The sequence below is a fragment of the Schistocerca cancellata genome, chromosome 4 (genome assembly GCF_023864275.1).
Source record: "Schistocerca cancellata isolate TAMUIC-IGC-003103 chromosome 4, iqSchCanc2.1, whole genome shotgun sequence".
In the NCBI taxonomy this organism is placed as follows: Eukaryota; Metazoa; Arthropoda; class Insecta; order Orthoptera; family Acrididae; genus Schistocerca; species Schistocerca cancellata.
The window spans coordinates 182,770,805-182,789,008 of NC_064629.1; the positions used below are offsets into that span (position 1 = coordinate 182,770,805).

The 18,204-nt window shown below is 44.1% G+C and overlaps 1 protein-coding gene across 5 annotated transcripts in view; it reads right to left on the bottom strand.

The window, feature by feature from the left end:
- The window catches only part of LOC126183202 (ankyrin-3-like), an 892,753-nt gene that overhangs the window by 601,725 nt on the left and 272,824 nt on the right, over positions 1 to 18,204 (bottom strand). For all 5 annotated transcript variants that reach the window (XM_049924971.1, XM_049924970.1, XM_049924973.1 and 2 more), the window contains one exon: positions 9,694 to 9,826. In XM_049924971.1, the coding sequence (XP_049780928.1) occupies positions 9,694 to 9,826 (133 nt within the window). The remainder of the gene's footprint in view (positions 1 to 9,693; positions 9,827 to 18,204) is intronic.

Here is an 18,204-nt window from a genome sequence, read left to right on the forward strand (position 1 = left end):
GTAGTCATAGACAGCGAGATGCGTGAGAAACTAGCTTTTGATTAAAAGCGGAGCGCAGGTTACCAAAACTATTCTCATCCAGTGTTTGGTAATTAGAGCACTTAGCTATTTCCAACACACTTTAAACATAATTTCAAACCTTTTCTAAACTTTACATCGCTTACATGCTTAAAGCCAAATATTAAACACAGTAACTCATCTGTAAAGTAATCACAAGTTTTAAGCTGTTTTATATTAGCGAGTTCGATTATTTAAGGAAATGGGGGTTCACTGGTATACTCTGCACCACGGTGAACACATACAACATTCAACAACAGTGTCTGTTATTTTATGATCCCCTCAAGGTTTTTACCGCCGGTGGGTCGTTAACTGACATTTCATTATAACAAATCATACCAAGAGTGACGTGTTTGTGATGAATCTACGATGCGCCGTTGCTTTTAAACAGCATACTGTCATAACACCTATGCTATAAAACAAAAAGAACAAAATGCGACGAAATCCAATATGGCATCTCCCATATTTTTCATACGTCGAGTGCTATAGACTTTGGCGGGCGCATCGAGTGACATCATTTTTACGCCACTTCATGGTAAGCTTCTAGTGATACTAGCTTCTCCCAATAGGCGGGAGACAGTTCTTGTTGTCCTCAGTAATACAGCGTATGACATAATTAAATTGCTGAAGACTAGGGACTCTCAAGGATATGATGGAGTGCCTTGAAGAATATAAAAGTACTGTGATGCACATGTTAGCTCTGTACTTAGCCATATTAATAATTTTTCCTTTTTAGAATGGTCAGTTTCCTGAACGACTGAAGTACTCCGTAGTGAAGCCGCTTTATAAAAAGGGAGAAAGGGATAATGTAGACAATTTTAGACCTATTCCAACGCCATCAGTGTTTGACAAAGTTATTGAAAAGGCAGCGTATGTAAGGATAATCGATCATTTTATATCACATAATTTGCTATCAAATGTACAATTCGGCTGTAGAAGTGGTTTAACAACTGAATATGCTATATTCTCTTTTCTCTGTGAGGTACTGGATGGATTAAACAAACGTTTTCGGAAGATATGGTTTTTTTATTTAACTAAGGCGTTTGATTGTGTTAATCACAAAACATTGCTCCAGAAGTTGGGCCACTATGGAATACGGGGAGTAGCTCACGACTGGTTCACCTCTTACTTTAACAACAAATGGGAAAAGGTCATTGCCGGCCGCGGTGGTCTCGCGGTTCTAGGCGCGCAGTCCGGAACCGCGCGACTGCTACGGTCGCAGGTTCGAATCCTGCCTCGGGCATGGATGTGTATGATGTCCTTAGGTTAGTTAGGTTTAAGTAGTTCTAAGTTCTAGGGGACTGATGACCACAGTTGTTCAGTCCCATAGTGCTCAGAGCCATTGGAACCATTTTTTTGGAAAAGGTCATTGTTCACAATGTTGAGAATGGCTGTGATGCAGGGTCTGAATGGGGCACTGTCAAATGGGGGGTGCCCCAGGGATCAGTGTTGGGGCCATTAGGGCTACTCCTGTTCCATATTGATATAAATGATATGCCCCCTAATATTACAGATAATTGTAAAATATTTCTGTTTGCCGATGACACTAGCTTGGTAGTGAACGATTTTGTGTGAAACATTGGCTGTATTTAAATAGTGCAGTTCATGACATAAGTTCATGGCTTCCAGAAAATAAACACAGTAAGACACAGTTTCTAACACACAGTTCAACAAAACCCGAAGTTTAATTTCATAGAAAGGGCACATGATTAGTGAAGTGGAACAGTTAAAATTTCTAGGTGTTCAGATAGATAGTAAACTTTAGTGGAAAGCCCACGTTCAGGATCTTGTTCAAAGACGTAATGCTGCCATTTTCACTATCCGGACGTTAACTGAAGTAAATGATCGTTCGACACGAAAATTAGTCTACTTTGCTTATTTTCATTCGCTTATGTCATATGGTATTATATTTTGGGGTAATTCTTCCCATTCTCGAAAGATATGTTTGGCTCAGAAATGGGCAGCTCGCGCAATAAATGGTGTAAATTTGCGAACCTTTTGTCAACCCCTGTTCACTAGTCTGGGTATTCTGACACTGGTCTCTCAACATATACAGGGTCAGTTCTAACTATTGCCAACAAGAATAACTCTGAGAGTATGATAGGAGCTGAGAAGTTTGTGGAACAAAAGTTGCATGGGCCATAATATGACGTCGGTTTTTTGTTGCTCGTGGGGTCGCTTCATGATGTCGATAAATAATAATAATGTCGTGTAGTGAGGGCCTCCCGTCGGGTAGACCGTTCGCCTGGTGCAAATCTTTCGAGTTGACGCCACTTCGGCGACTTGCGTGTCGATGGGGATGAAATGATGACGATAAGGACAACGCAACATCCAGTCCATGAGCGGAGAAAGTCTCCGACCCAACCGGGAATCGAAACCGGGCCGTTAGGTATGACTTCCGTCGCGCTGACCACTCAGCTATCAGGGGCGGACATGATGACGATGAGATCTTTAGTTTGTGGGGCGTTCAACTGCACGGTCATCAGCGCCTGTAGGTCGCTTCAGAGATATGAAGGTCAACTTTGTTTTTCTAAATGGGATGCAGTAGTTCGGTACTTATTTCCTGATAGCGGCTATCGAGACGAATCCAATGATGTGTAACAGCAAAGTCTTTGAAGGTCAACGAAGGTCATAAAGGTGGCATGAGCGTCCATTTACAGAAGGTGTTCGAAGTGATGACCATTGGTATCAACGCATTGCTGCAATCTTCTCATCATGGATTGAGTGGTATTCCTTATCACATCGGCACTTATCGAAGCACATGCTCTGACAATTTTCTTGGAACGTCTCTATAAACCATGTATTTTACGAATCCCCACAAGAAAAAAATCCAGAGGCGTCACGTCTAGCGAACGAGCTGGTCGCGACACATCTCCTCCGCGTCCGATCCAACGATTTGGGGATTGTCTCTGCTACTTGTTTCTAGCCGTCAGCGAAAAATGTGCCGGATGCCCATCGTGTTGATACTACATTCTGTTCCTTGTTCCTGAAGGTATTTCTTCCAATAACAGATGTAATGTTTCTTGCAGTATTGTGGTGTACTTCCTAACATTAAGATTTCCTTCGATGAAATAGGGGTCTATAATTCTGTTCTCCAGAATCTCACACCATACATTCACCGACCACAAGTTTTTGGTGTGCAACTTGCCGCAGCCAACATTGATTTTCAGTTGCCCAGTAATGCATGTTATGAAAATTAACATTTCCACGGTTCGTGAATGTAGCCTCGTCAGTAAAGAAAATCAAATTAATAAATGTGTCATCCCTCTGAATCTGAAGTTCAGCCCATCGGCAGAATTCAATGCGACGCATACAATCCGTACCAGTTAATTCATGTTGGAGTCTGATGTGGTAAGGATGATATTTACTACTCTGGCTCATGGCAGATTCCCTTGCGACTTGGCCGGCCGCGGTGGTCTTGTCGTTCTAGGCGCGCAGTCCGGAACCGCGGGACTGCTACGGTCGCAGGTTCGAATCCTGCCTCGGGCATGGATGTGTGTGATGTCCTTAGGTTAGTTAGGTTTAAGTAGTTCTAAGTTCTAGGGGACTGATGACCACAGAAGTTAAGTCCCATAGTGCTCAGAGCCATTTTTGAACCTTGCGACTTGACGCAAACTAACGTAAGGATCTCGAACCACAGTAGCAAGAGTACCCATTTCCGTTTCCTTGTTAGCAACTGTCCTTTGCCGGATATGTATCCGATGCGTTAAAGATCCAGTTGTTCTCAATTTATCATACGCGTATTTAAATGTGTGACCTGTAGGGTGAGTACGTGGAGGATATCTTTCAGCGTATAAGTCTCTAGCTCTAGCTGAATTTCGTTGGTATTTTCCGTTATCATTCACATTCGCTTTATTTGACGATAATAGTATTACCGTTCCTATTAGTGTTGTATTTCGAAACCGTCGAATGGTGTTTACATATCAATGGCACGTTATATGAATACTCCGTATTCGGCGAATATTTACTATTTGCACGGTATACGAGAGAATTGTCAGAGCAAATGGTTCAAATGGCTCTGAGCACTATGCGACTTAACTTCTGAGGTCATCAGTCGCCTAGAACTTAGAACTAATTAAACCTAACTAACCTAAGGACATCACACACAACCATGCCCGAGGCAGGATTCGAACCTGCGACCGCAGCGGTCGCTCGGCTCCAGACTGTAGCACCTAAGACCGCACGGCTAAATTGTCAGAGCATGTGCTTCGATGAGTGGCGAAGTGATAAGGAATATCACTCAATCCATGATAAGAAGATTGCAACACTGCATTGATACCAATGGTCATCACTTCGAACACCTTCTGTAAATGGACGTTCATGCCACCTTTGTGACCTTCGTTGACCTTCAAAGACCTTACTGTCACACGTCGTCTCGATAGCCGTTACCAGAAAATAAGTACCAAACTATAGCATCCCATTAAAAAAAAAAAAGTTCATATCTCTGACGTGGCATCACCTAGCAACAAAAAACCAACGTCATTTTATGGCCTCCGTTGTCCCATGCAACATTTGTCCCATAAACTTTTCAGCTACTATCATACTTTCGGAGTTATTCTAGGTGGCAATAGTTAGTGACTCACCCTGTATATTCTTTACTGTCGTTCCTTGTTAACAATATAAGCTTATTCCCAAGAATTAGCAGCTTTCACTCAGTTAATACTAAGCAGAAATCCAATCTGCATTTGGATCGCACTTCCTTGACTCTTGTGCAAAAAGTTGTGCAGTATACTTCTGCATCCATTTTGAATAAGCTTCCACAAGAATTCAAAAATCTGAGTAGTAATCCACGCGCTTTCAAGTCCAAACGGAAGAGTTTCCTTATGAGTAATAATTGCATCTTTGTTGAGGTCAGAAACGTGTTTATTGAGTATAGGCATTGTGGACTAATTAAAGGTCTGTGTAAAGTTTGTCAGTGTTTGAAGAATATATTGCAAATATAAGAGACTTCATTGGTTTCTTTCATTTTTTTACACCGTTTAAGGCTAGTTGACCAAACCCCGCCCGATCATTCAATTTCTATTTCTAAAAATATGGCAGTAGTTGTTGCAATCAGTCCATGCATTGCACTCTGCATGCATCGCAGTATTGCTCTTGAAATATTTTAGCGTGTTGCTGATCACGCAACTGCAGCAGCAAGACGAGGTAAATTGTCTGTTGCGCACAGGAGCATTGCAGAACAGTTGTTAGGAGACGTTAGAGAATTTTTTTAGCTCTCAGTCAGATAATACACAATTAATTTTTTTATAATTCGTACGAGTAATAATAAACTTCTGTCCTTTTCTTTTTGTTTGGTACTCAATCAGAATTCCATTATTGCCCGAGACGCAACGTCACACACATGTTTCCGTACGTCTTTTAAAACAATTACGACGCTTTTCAGTATAACATTGAGAAATGTTCGGTTTTCATGCCGGTTCAATAATACTTCGTTACTACGATACTTCTGCGGTACCCTTTCGTTGACGACATCTCCTATGCATTCCATGAGTTACTACTTGACTGGTCTCAAAAACACACTCTGCAAAGCATAATTTTCGTAACAGAGAGCTGTGTATCGTTTTAAAAACTGTTAGGTCTGGATACAGGACAGAATGGTTGCTCTATGACCAACAGCAGACTTTTTTACTACTTGGTCTATTAATGCAACACTGAATTGAGAACTACACACAGGTTTACCAAATTCGCCAATAAATCCTGTATTGAAACGGTTGATCTGTTGTAAAATTCGAAGGATTGCTTCACATGTGCAGGTTCAATGCTTATAAGCTATGCTGCAGAACTAAACATTACCCATTTAGATCCGTTGTTTATTTTTCCAGAACTTCTGCAAATTTAATAAGTCCAAGATTTGGTGAACAGATGGTGGGGATATCACTTTTTTCCCCCAAAAACGGCCTTCGGCCTGATGTAGCATAACGTGTAGCATAACGTGTTTTAAATTCTCTGAAACTTGCTCAAGTTTTATTTTATTTCTCCCCTCTTCTATAACAGCTCTAAAAATGTTTAGAGGCTGCACAGTGTCAACGAGTGCAAGTTGTCACTTTCGTCTCTGACAACAGTCACAGATCTAATACGAGTGTATGGAGCATGCGACAAGCGAGATTAGAAATTAACGTCCCAGCGATGGCCACGTCTTTAGAAACGCAGCAAATCCTCGGAAAGGGCAAATAGGCAGAGGAAATCGACCGTGCCCTTTTTACAGATTCTCTGCCTCGTGATGACTGGGTGTTGTGTGCTGTCCTTAGGTTAGTTAGGTTTAAGTAGTTCTAAGTTCTAGGGGACTGATGACCATAGATGTTCAGTCCCATAGTGCTCAGAGCCATTTGAACCATTTTTGAACCTTTCTACAGAATTCGCCTTATCAGTGTACTGAACTCTCAGGAAATCTGTAATTGATCGCACGTTTATTCATTACTGAACACCTGCGGCAGCAAGACATGAGCGCGACCCTGAACGTTAGTACCAGTTAAAGATTTATCTTTTACGCGCCAAGAGTAAATTTCCTAGTAGAGTGATGTAAAAGCAGCCACTAAGGCTGCTGGCAGCAACAGCGGTAACACCTCTCCTGAGTGGGTCGAGATAAAAAACTCAAATCATTCCGTATGAAAACAGCAGTTTTCTCAAGTTAAATCAAACTGAGCAGACAGTAAAATAATCGCTACCTCCAAATCATTATTGTGAGCGAGTGAACTAGGCGATAGGGATTTAAGTTTTTTTCTTTTTGCTGAATGATTGACTCTAGAATCGTGTCATTTCAGACGAACCATTCATAACTTCGTTTATTATCGAAGTAATAGGACCATTAACTGTATGGGAGGACCGCGTTTCACTAGGTCAGTAGGAATGCCTACGACGCGTGATTCCCTACCGTTAACACTCTTCTCTTTGATAGACCGATGGCCGAGGCCAAAGCAATCCAACTTCAGGTCGATATAAAAAGATAAAAGCAACAAAAGGGGTGTTACAGCAGCTTCTCCTGAACGTGAGTCGAGTGGACTAACCACTGGGTCATCTGGTTCTGTTGTTCTATCCCGTGTCGTAACAGCATACAGACCAGATGTAAAAACTTGTTCTGCTAAACAGAATGCTGATAGAAAAATAAAATTACTAATAATGCTGGAGGAGGTGGAGAGCACTGTGTCCTCTGAAAGTTATTACTCCTGGCGGAGGTTCGAGTCCTCCCTCGGGCATGGGTGTGTGTGTTTGTCCTTAGGATAATTTAGGTTAAGTAGTGCGTAAGCTTAGGGACTGATGACCTTAGCAGTTAAGTCCCATAAGATTTCACACACATTTGAATATTTTTGAAAGTTATTACAAAACTTGAAACTTCCTGGCAGATTAAAACTGTGTGCCCGACCGAGACTCGAACTCGGGACCTTTGCCTTTCGCGGGCAAGTGCTCTACCAACTGAGCTACCGAAGCACGACTCACGCCCGGTACTCACAGCTTTACTTCTGCCAGTACCTCGTCTCCTACCTTCCAAACTTTACAGAAGCTCTCCTGCGAACCTGCTAGTTCTGCAAGGTTCGCAGGAGAGCTTCTGTAAAGTTTGGAAGGTAGGAGACGAGGTACTGGCAGAAGTAAAGCTGTGAGTACCGGGCGTGAGTCGTGCTTCGGTAGCTCAGTTGGTAGAGCACTTGCCCGCGAAAGGCAAAGGTCCCGAGTTCGAGTCTCCGTCGGGCACACAGTTTTAATCTGCCAGGAAGTTTCATATCAGCGCACACTCCGCTGCAGAGTGAAAATCTCATTCTGGAAACATCCCCCAGGCTGTGGCTAAGCCATGTCTCCGCAATATCCTTTCTTTCAGGAGTGCTAGTTCTGCAAGGTTCGCAGGAGAGCTTCTGTAAAGTTTGGAAGGTAGGAGACGAGGTACTGGCAGAAGTAAAGCTGTGAGTACCGGGCGTGAGTCGTGCTTCGGTAGCTCAGTTGGTAGAGCACTTGCCCGCGAAAGGCAAAGGTCCCGAGTTCGAGTCTCGGTCGGGCACACAGTTTTAATCTGCCAGGAAGTTTCATATCAGCGCACACTCCGCTGCAGAGTGAAAATCTCATTCTGGATTACAAAACTTACTGGTCTATCTAGAGGACGCAGGGTCCTGGGAACTACATATCTACATCTACATTTATACTCCGCAAGTCACCCAACGGTGTGTGGCGGAGGGCACTTTACGTGCCACTGTCATTACCTCCCTTTCCTGTTCCAGTCGCGTATGGTTCGCGGGAACAACGACTGCCGGAAAGCCTCCGTGCTCGCTCGAATCTCTCTCATTTTACATTCTTGATCTCCTCGGCAGGTATAAGTAGGGAGAAGCAATATATTCGATACCTCATCCAGAAACGTACCCTCTCGAAACCTGGACAGCAAGCTACACCGCGATGCACAGCGCCTCTCTTGCAGAGTCTGCCACTTGAGTTTGCTAAACATCACCGTAACGCTATCACGCTTACCAAATAACCCTGTGACGAAACGCGCCGCTCTTCTTTGGATCTTCTCTATCTCCTCCGTCAATCCGACCTGGTACGGATCCCACACTGATGAGCAATACTCAAGTATAGGTCGAACGAGTGTTTTGTAAGCCACCTCCTTTGTTGATGGATTACATTTTCTACGGACTCTCCCAATGAATCTCAACCTGGTACCCGCCTTACCAACAATTAATTTTATATGATCATTCCACTTCAAATCGTTCCGCACGCATACTCCCAGATATTTTACAGAAGTAACTGCTACCAGTGTTTGTTCCGTTATCATATAATCATACAATAAAGGATCCTTCTTTCTATGTATTCGCAATACATTACATTTGTCTATGTTAAGGGTCAGTTGCCACTCCCTGCACCAAGTGCCTATCCGCTGCAGATCTTCCTGCATTTCGCTACAATTTTCTAATGCTGCAACTTCTCTGTATACTACAGCATCATCCGCGAAAAGCCGCATGGAACTTCCGACACTATCTACTAGTCCCATAACACTCCCCTGTGGCACGCCAGAGGTTACTTTAACGTGTGTAGACGTCTCTCCATTGACAACAACATGCTGAGTTCTGATTGCTAAAAACTCTTCAATCCAGCCACACAGCTGGTCTGATATTCCGTAGGCTCTTACTTTGTTTATCAGGCGACAGTGCGGACTGCAGACTGCCACGGCAGAGCCGATAGTGTAAACTTCTTATAAACCGATTTGATGCCTAAAAGGTATGTCAGCTGTGACAAGAGCACAATATGAGAACTGACATGTAATGTGGTCCGGAAGTTTTACTATTCCCTACGCCACGACACACAGACCTGTGGCGGGTAGCAAGGAAAGCGTACAATGGAGACTGCGCTATGTATTGGATCGTGGTTTTCAGTAAGGCCTTTGATCACTTTGATATACTGACGACCACCTGCTGCAATACAGCATGGATTCCAGAAGTCCTGTGTAGCTTTCCAGAGGTACGCTAGAGGCAAGGCACACTAAATACGTATTGTCTTTTCAGATACACTAGGGACTTGAAGTCAAAACTAACGCGAGACGTGTTCGTTACTTCGTGAAATAAGCCAGTGGTGTCTGACGTGTAGCAAAGATGAGATAATATGACTTGAGCAGGTTACCGTCTACCTCAGAGCTTTACAATAGGAGAGCTTTTTACTTACCAAGTGAAGCAATGTGCAGCGCAGTATTGCCCTTCTTGGTTGCGGCGTCAACTGAAGCACCTCGTTTCAGAAGTTCAGTGACGACAGCGACGTGTCCGTCTTTGGAGGCCAAGTGTAGGGCGTTGAGACCGTTCTGAAACAAATCATTACGGCTATTGATTCTTTGTGTTATTAAGTACGAAGCTACTGAGATGCAATTTATATGCGAAGCACAATTTAAGTTAGCTGAGACACTATCCGGTTCATACACAGGGGATGAAATAAATTCAGTTAATGCTACTTTCCATTCCTGGTTTACACCCACATAAAAAATTTATTTCTCAGTGTTTATTATCTCAACCCTTTCACTGCGCATTTAGTCTGAGCAGCCGACTTGCATGTGCGCGTAATTCTCAAGTGGTGCTATACGTACGACTGTAGCGGTCTCTGGAACCGCGCGACCGCTACGGTCGTAGGTTCGAATCCTGCCTCGGGCATGGACGTGTGTGATGTGTAAGTAGTTCTAAGTTCTAGGGGACTGATGACCTTAGAAGTTAAGTCCCATAGTGCTCAGAGCCATTTGAACCATTTTCTGTAGCGGTCTATCGTTGTTATTGAGAAAAAATTAAGACGCAAAATGCAGTATTATAATGTTAAATTGTTTCTTTTGTATCTTTATTGACAAATACTTAATTTTTTCAAAAATGTGCTTTTATCAGGAGAAAAAAATACTTAAGTTATTACATTATGAAAACTTCAAAGTGTGGTATCCTTCGAAACAAAAATTCAAACATGAAGGTGCATTACATTTTATACAAATCATCGAGTAAAACAGAAGTGATTTCTGGCGTTCCCCAAGGTAGTGTTATAGGCCCTTTGCTGTTCCTTATGTATACAGGGTCTTACAAAAAGGTACGGCCAAACTTTCAGGAAACATTCCTCACACACAAAGAAAGAAAATATGTTATGTGGACATGTGTCCGGAAACGCTTATTTTCCATGTTAGAGCTCATTTTATTACTTCTCTTCAAATCACATCAATCGTGGAATGGAAACACACAGCAACAGAAAGTACCAGCGTGACTTCAAACACTTTGTTACAGGAAATGTTCACAATGTCCTCCGTTAGCGAGGATACATGCATCCAACCTCCGTCGCATGGAATCCCTGATGCGCTGATGCAGCCCTGGAGAATGGCGTATTGTATCACAGCCGTCCACAATACGAGCACGAAGATTTGGTACCGGGGTTGCGTAGACAAGAGCTTTCAAATGCCCCCATAAATGAAAGTCGAGAGGGTTGAGGTCAGGCGAGCGTGGAGGCCATGGAATTGGTCCGCCTCTACCAATCCATCGGTCACCGAATCTGTTGTTGAGAAGCGGACGAACACTTCGACTGAAATGTGCAGGAGCTCCATCGTGCATGAACCACATGTTGTGTCGTACTTGTAAAGGCACATATTCTAGCAGCACAGGTAGAGTATCCTGTATGAAATCATGGCTGTGAATCGAGGAAGTACAGTACATACTGACGAAACTAAAATGAGCTCTAACATGGAAATTAAGCGTTTCCGGACACATGTCCACATAACATCTTTTCTTTATTTGTGTGTGAGGAATGTTTCCTGAAAGTTTGGCCGTACCTTTTTGTAACACCCTGTATAAACGATTTGGGAGACAATCTGAGCAGCCGTCGCGGTTGTTTCCAGATGACGCTGTCGTTTATCGACTAATAAAGTCATCAGAAGATCAAAACAAACTGCAAAACGATTTAGAAAAATTATCTGAATGAAGCGAAAAGTGGCAGTTGACCCTGAATAGCGAAAAGTGTGAGGTCATCCACATGAGTCCTAAAAGGAACTCGTTAAACTTCGGTTACACGATAAATCAGTCTAATCTAAAAGCCGTAAATTCAACTAAATACCTAGGTATAGGATAGGAATGATGATGGAAATAGGATCACATTTGAGGAAGTGGAAAAAATGGTCAATAGATTGCAGTGCAATAAAGCGGCTGGGGTGGATGAAATTAAGTCGGAACTCATCAAATACCGTGGAATGTCAGGTCTTAAATGGCTACACAGGATAACTGAAATGGTCTGGGAGTCGGGACAGGTTCAATCAGACTGGACAAAAGCAGTAATCACACCAATCTTTAAACATGGAAACAGAAAAGATTGTAACAACTACAGAGGTATCTCTTTAATCAGCGTTGTGGGTAAAATCTTCGCAGGTATTGTTGAAAGGAAAGTGCGAGTATTAGTTGAGGACCAATTGGATGAAAATCAGTGTGGGTTTAGGCCTCTTAGAGGTTGTCAGGACCAGACCTTTAGCTTACGGCAAATAATGGAGAAGTGTTATGAGTGGAACAGGGAATTGTATGTATGCTTTATACACTCCTGGAAATGGAAAAAAGAACACATTGACACCGGTGTGTCAGACTCACCATACTTGCTCCGGACACTGCGAGAGGGCTGTACAAGCAATGATCACACGCACGGCACAGCGGACACACCAGGAACCGCGGTGTTGGCCGTCGAATGGCGCTAGCTGCGCAGCATTTGTGCACCGCCGCCGTCAGTGTCAGCCAGTTTGCCGTGGCATACGGAGCTCCATCGCAGTCTTTAACACTGGTAGCATGCCGCGACAGCGTGGACGTGAACCGTATGTGCAGTTGACGGACTTTGAGCGAGGGCGTATAGTGGGCATGCGGGAGGCCGGGTGGACGTACCGCCGAATTGCTCAACACGTGGGGCGTGAGGTCTCCACAGTACATCGATGTTGTCGCCAGTGGTCGGCGGAAGGTGCACGTGCCCGTCGACCTGGGACCGGACCGCAACGACGCACGGATGCACGCCAAGACCGTAGGATCCTACGCAGTGCCGTAGGGGACCGCACCGCCACTTCCCAGCAAATTAGGGACACTGTTGCTCCTGGGGTATCGGCGAGGACCATTCGCAACCGTCTCCATGAAGCTGGGCTACGGTCCCGCACACCGTTAGGCCGTCTTCCGCTCACGCCCCAACATCGTGCAGCCCGCCTCCAGTGGTGTCGCGACAGGCGTGAATGGAGGGACGAATGGAGACGTGTCGTCTTCAGCGATGAGAGTCGCTTCTGCCTTGGTGCCAATGATGGTCGTATGCGTGTTTGGCGCCGTGCAGGTGAGCGCCACAATCAGGACTGCATACGACCGAGGCACACAGGGCCAACACCCGGCATCATGGTGTGGGGAGCGATCTCCTACACTGGCCGTACACCACTGGTGATCGTCGAGGGGACACTGAATAGTGCACGGTACATCCAAACCGTCATCGAACCCATCGTTCTACCATTCCTAGACCGGCAAGGGAACTTGCTGTTCCAACAGGACAATGCACGTCCGCATGTATCCCGTGCCACCCAACGTGCTCTAGAAGGTGTAAGTCAACTACCCTGGGCAGCAAGATCTCCGGATCTGTCCCCCATTGAGCATGTTTGGGACTGGATGAAGCGTCGTCTCACGCGGTCTGCACGTCCAGCGCGAACGCTGGTCCATCTGAGGCGCCAGGTGGAAATGGCATGGCAAGCCGTTCCACAGGACTACATCCAGCATCTCTACGATCGTCTCCATGGGAGAATAGCAGCCTGCATTGCTGCGAATGGTGGATATACACTGTACTAGTGCCGACATTGTGCATGCTCTGTTGCCTGTGTCTATGTGCCTGTGGTTCTGTCAGTGTGATCATGTGATGTATCTGACCCCAGGAATGTGTCAATAAAGTTTCCCCTTCCTGGGACAATGAATTCACGGTGTTCTTATTTCTATTTCCAGGAGTGTAGATCTAGAAAAGGCATATGACCGGGTTCCTAGGAGGAAGTTATTGTCTGTTCTACAAGATTATGGAATAGGAGGCAAACTTTTGCAAGCAATTAAAGGTCTTTACATGGATAGTCAGGCAGCAGTTAGAGTTGACGGTAAATTGAGTTCATGGTTCAGAGTAGTTTCAGGGGTAAGACAAGGCTGCAACCTGTCTCCACTGTTGTTCATATTATTTATGGATCATATGTTGAAAACAATAGACTGGCTGGGTGAGATTAAGATATGTGAACACAAAATAAGCAGTCTTGCATATGCGGATGACTTAGTTGTGATGGCAGATTCGATTGAAAGTTTGCAAAGTAATATTTCAGAGCTAGATCAGAAATGTAAGGACTATGGTATGAAGATTAGCATCTCCAAAACGAAAGTAATGTCAGTGGGAAAGAAATATAAACGGATTGAGTGCCAAATAGGAGGAACAAAGTTAGAACAGGTGGACGGTTTCAAGTACTTAGGATGCATATTCTCACAGGATGGCAACATAGTGAAAGTACTGGAAGCGAGGTGTAGCAAAGCTAATGCAGTGAGCGCTCAGCTACGATCTACTCTCTTATGCAAGAAGGAAGTCAGTACCAAGACTAAGTTATCTGTGCACCGTTCAATCTTTCGACCAACTTTGTTGTATGGGAGCGATAGCTGGGTGGATTCAGGTTACCTTATCAACAAGGTTGAGGTTACAGATATGAAAGTAGCTAGGATGATTGCAGGTAGTAGTAGATGGGAACAATGGCAGGAGGGTGTCCACAATGAGGAAATCAAAGAAAAACTGGGAATGAACTCTACAGATGTAGCAGTCAGGGCGAACAGGCTTAGATGGTGGGGTCATGTTACACGCATGGGAGAAGCAAGGTTACCCAAGAGACTCATGGATTCAGCAGTAGAGGGTAGGAGGAGTCGGGGCAGACCGAGGAGAAGGTACCTGGATTCGGTTAAGAATGATTTTGAAGTAATAGGTTTAACATCAGAAGAGGCACCAATGTTAGCACCGAATAGGGGATCATGGAGGAACTGTATAAGGGGGGCTATGCTGCAGACTGAACGCTGAAAGGCATAATCAGTCTTAAATGATGATGATGACGATGACCTAGGTATTACAATTACGAACAACTTAAATTGGAAGGAACCCACAGAAAATGTTGTGGGGGAAGGTTAATCAAAGACTGCGTTTTATTGGCAGGACACTTAGAAAATGTAACAGACCTACTAAGGAGACTGACTACACTACGCTTGTCCGTCCTCTTTTAGAATACGGCTGCGCGGTGTGGGATCCTTACCAGATAGGACTGTCGGAGTACATCGAAAAATTTCAAAGAAAGGTAGCACGTTTTGTATTATCGCGAAATATGGGAGAGAGTGTCACAGAAATGATACAGGATTTGGGCTGGAAATCGTTAAAAGAAAGGCGTTTTTCGTTGCGACGGAACCTTCTCACGAAATTCCAATCACCAACTTTCTCCTCCGAATGCGAAAATATTTTGTTGACACCGACCTACATAGGGAGGAACGATCACCACGATAAAATAAGAAAAATCAGAGCTCGTACGGAAAGATATAGGTGTTCATTCTTTCCGCGCGCTATACGAGATTGGAATAATAGAGAATTGTGAAGGTGGTTCGATGAACCCTCTGCCAGGCACTTAAATGTGATTTGCAGAGTATCCACGTAGATGTAGAGGTAGATGTAGAAATGTATCTAGTGTCACATCGTGTTTTGCACATACAGTGCACATTCTCTGAGTGATCTTCTTCTTTGGCGTTCCTGGGATTAGCGAGACAACGGAGGTGCTCGGTTACGTGCAAGGGGTTATCACCGTAAGCCGATCTCCTTCCATGAAGGCCCTCTGCTTGCGGTCGGTGGTGAATCTTCAGGGTCTCCTTGATGAGTGTCTGCTGAAAATCGGATACTGAATTATTTCTTCCCGTTTGAATTTAATATAACGTATGCGCTTTCAGCAGGGACAGGTCCACCAAATGGAAAAATACTTTCTTATGCAGTTTTACAGTTTTTCGTACACATTCTAATGAACTTAGCATCATGTCGCTCCTGTCGACGTCCCCATATTTTCAGTGTAGATAATGATGCAAGCTGGCTTTCTTTTCGCTTCATTTGTGCTTCTGTCGATTTTGTCAATCGCTATAATTTCGCTTTTATGAGGAGTTGAAAGCATCCTCACATCCCGCCTGTTTTGTCACGCGAGAGTAAGAAGTCTACCTGTTGACATAAACTCGATCTCACATGAAGACATTTCTTCACGGGTTCTCTTTGCAGTAACACAAGCATTAACCACTCTGTCACCCAGATAAGAAAATAACGCCGGGGTAATATACCAACTGTCAACATACAGTGTATGACCTTTATCAAGGTAGCATTCTAGTGAAGTAAAAACAAGGCTTCCATTTATTCGAGCATTCACACTAAAATCAGTTTTTTCTTTTACGTCCCTCACATAAATACGAGGGTAATCCCAAAAGCACCGAGCGAGGTGGCGCAGTGGTTAGCACACTGGACTCGCATTCGGGAGGACGACGGTTCAATCCCGCGTCCGGCCATCCTGATTTAGGTTTTCCGTGATTTCCCTAAATCGCTCCAGGCAAATGCCGGGATGGTTCCTCTGAAAGGGCACGGCCGACTTCCTTCCCTAATCCGATGAGACCGATGACCTCGCTGTTTGGTCTCTTTCGCCAAAACCAACCAATCCCAAAAGTAAGATCTCCTATTTTTTTATAAGTACATACACCTGTTTATTTCTACAATGGTTTACATCAGTTTACGGCTTGAACATTTAACTACTTTTCGACATAATCACCATTTCTGTCGATGCATTTTTGTAGATGCTGTAGCAGTTTTTGTATGCCCATGTCATACCAGCTCGTCACCGTGCTGTTCAGAAAGTTATGAACTGGCGTGATTGTTGCTTGGTCTCAGGTGTAAAGTGGTATGCCCAGGTTTCGTCACCCGTGACAATTGAGTCCAGAAAGTTGTCCTGTTAGGCTGCAAGGCGGTGAAGAAATGCGCGGGAAGCATCAACTCGTTGCCGCATGTGGTCCTCAGTCAGCCTGCGTGGCACCCATCTTGCGCACACCTTCCGGTAGTTCAATGTTTCCGTTGACATTCTGTGAGCGGTGCTTCGGTAAACCTCACGAACCAACGTGCAGAGATCATCCAGGGTGATCCGCCGATCTTCACGAATGCTTCGCTCAACCTCCAACACTGTCTCCTCAGAAATTGACGGTCTCCCGCTCCCTTGTTCGTCGTGAATTTCGGTCCGACCAGCTGCAAACTCTCTACACCACTTACATCCATGCACGACTCACCATACACTTCTATCAATTGGCGATGGATTTCAATCGGCGCAGTGCCCTTTGCGTTCAAAAACCGAATAACTGCGCGCAATTCGAACTTGGCGGTAACATCTAACGGGAGCTCCATTCTCAACGGCTGCCAAGCCAAGACTGAGCGCCTCAGCACGGCGTTCGCATGTTTACACACAGCGCGTGAAGCACTCTTCATAACAGTGTCACCAACTGCCACACAAACAGAGTTCTGTACTTATAAAAAAATAGGAGACCTTACTTTTGGGATTACCCTCGTAATAAAGTCAAGAATACATCCAGAAACGCAATCACACAACACAAAAATCTTTACGCCAAATTTATGGCGTCTGAATGGAATGTACTGCCTGAAGAAGACATGAACTTTTTAAAGGACTAAACTTTCATCAGTGCGCAAAGTTTCAAAGGGATGGAAGGCATCTGGATACGTTTTTCTTAAATGATCCACAGTTCTCCTAATTTTCCAGATTTTGTCATCTCCAGGGCCTTCATTGTTATCAAAAAGTGTAACATTCTTAGTAACAGAAGGTACCTTTCCCTTGGCATGATTTGCACAAACACTGCGGTAGACATTAACGGATCGTTTATCCAGTAACTGTTTTCATTTTTTCTCACTTGAGCAATCAGAAAATTTAGTTTAGGAAAAAGTAAATTTCATCACTGTTTGTGGTTTCTAACGTCCCAGTCTTGATTTTTCACTGGCGTCGTTACAAAGGTGCTCGTAATATAAATTACATTGCTCAGCTATGCAGTTCACAATTTCTTAGCTAAGAAAACTTGGAAACAGGCACGTACAGTAGATGAACCATCTAAATTGATGATTTTGCAACCGGAATGACTGTTATCGAAATTATACACTTTGAGATCCAAATCAGAGTTTTTGTGTCTTTTAGCAGATTGTTCAGGCATATGCCCAGGCTCTTCTTCGGAATCGCAGGAAGAAGCGATGTTAACAAAAAAGCGATCTGCATTTACTGGTTCAATGTATGCTGGTATGCTCATATTTTGAAAATCTGTTGTGACGGATTCACCTGAAGGCTCATCGGCATCACTATTTGTCCAACCGTAATCAGCTAGATTAGGCATGAAGAAGTCCTCGTCGTCAGTTTGATGTAGAAGCCTCAGTAAACGGACGGCAACGTCGTGTCATTTTATTCGATAACACGGAAAGCGCAGCACACAAATTGGGTAATGTTACGATATCAGTGGCTTCTAAAGAGAATTCGGCATTCAATAAGTTGTCTTACTGGCCGGGAAGTAAACGTTTGACGTATCTGTACGATTGTAGTACGGAACTACCGTAAATATTTTTCATACAAAGTCATATATATACATCTGGAGC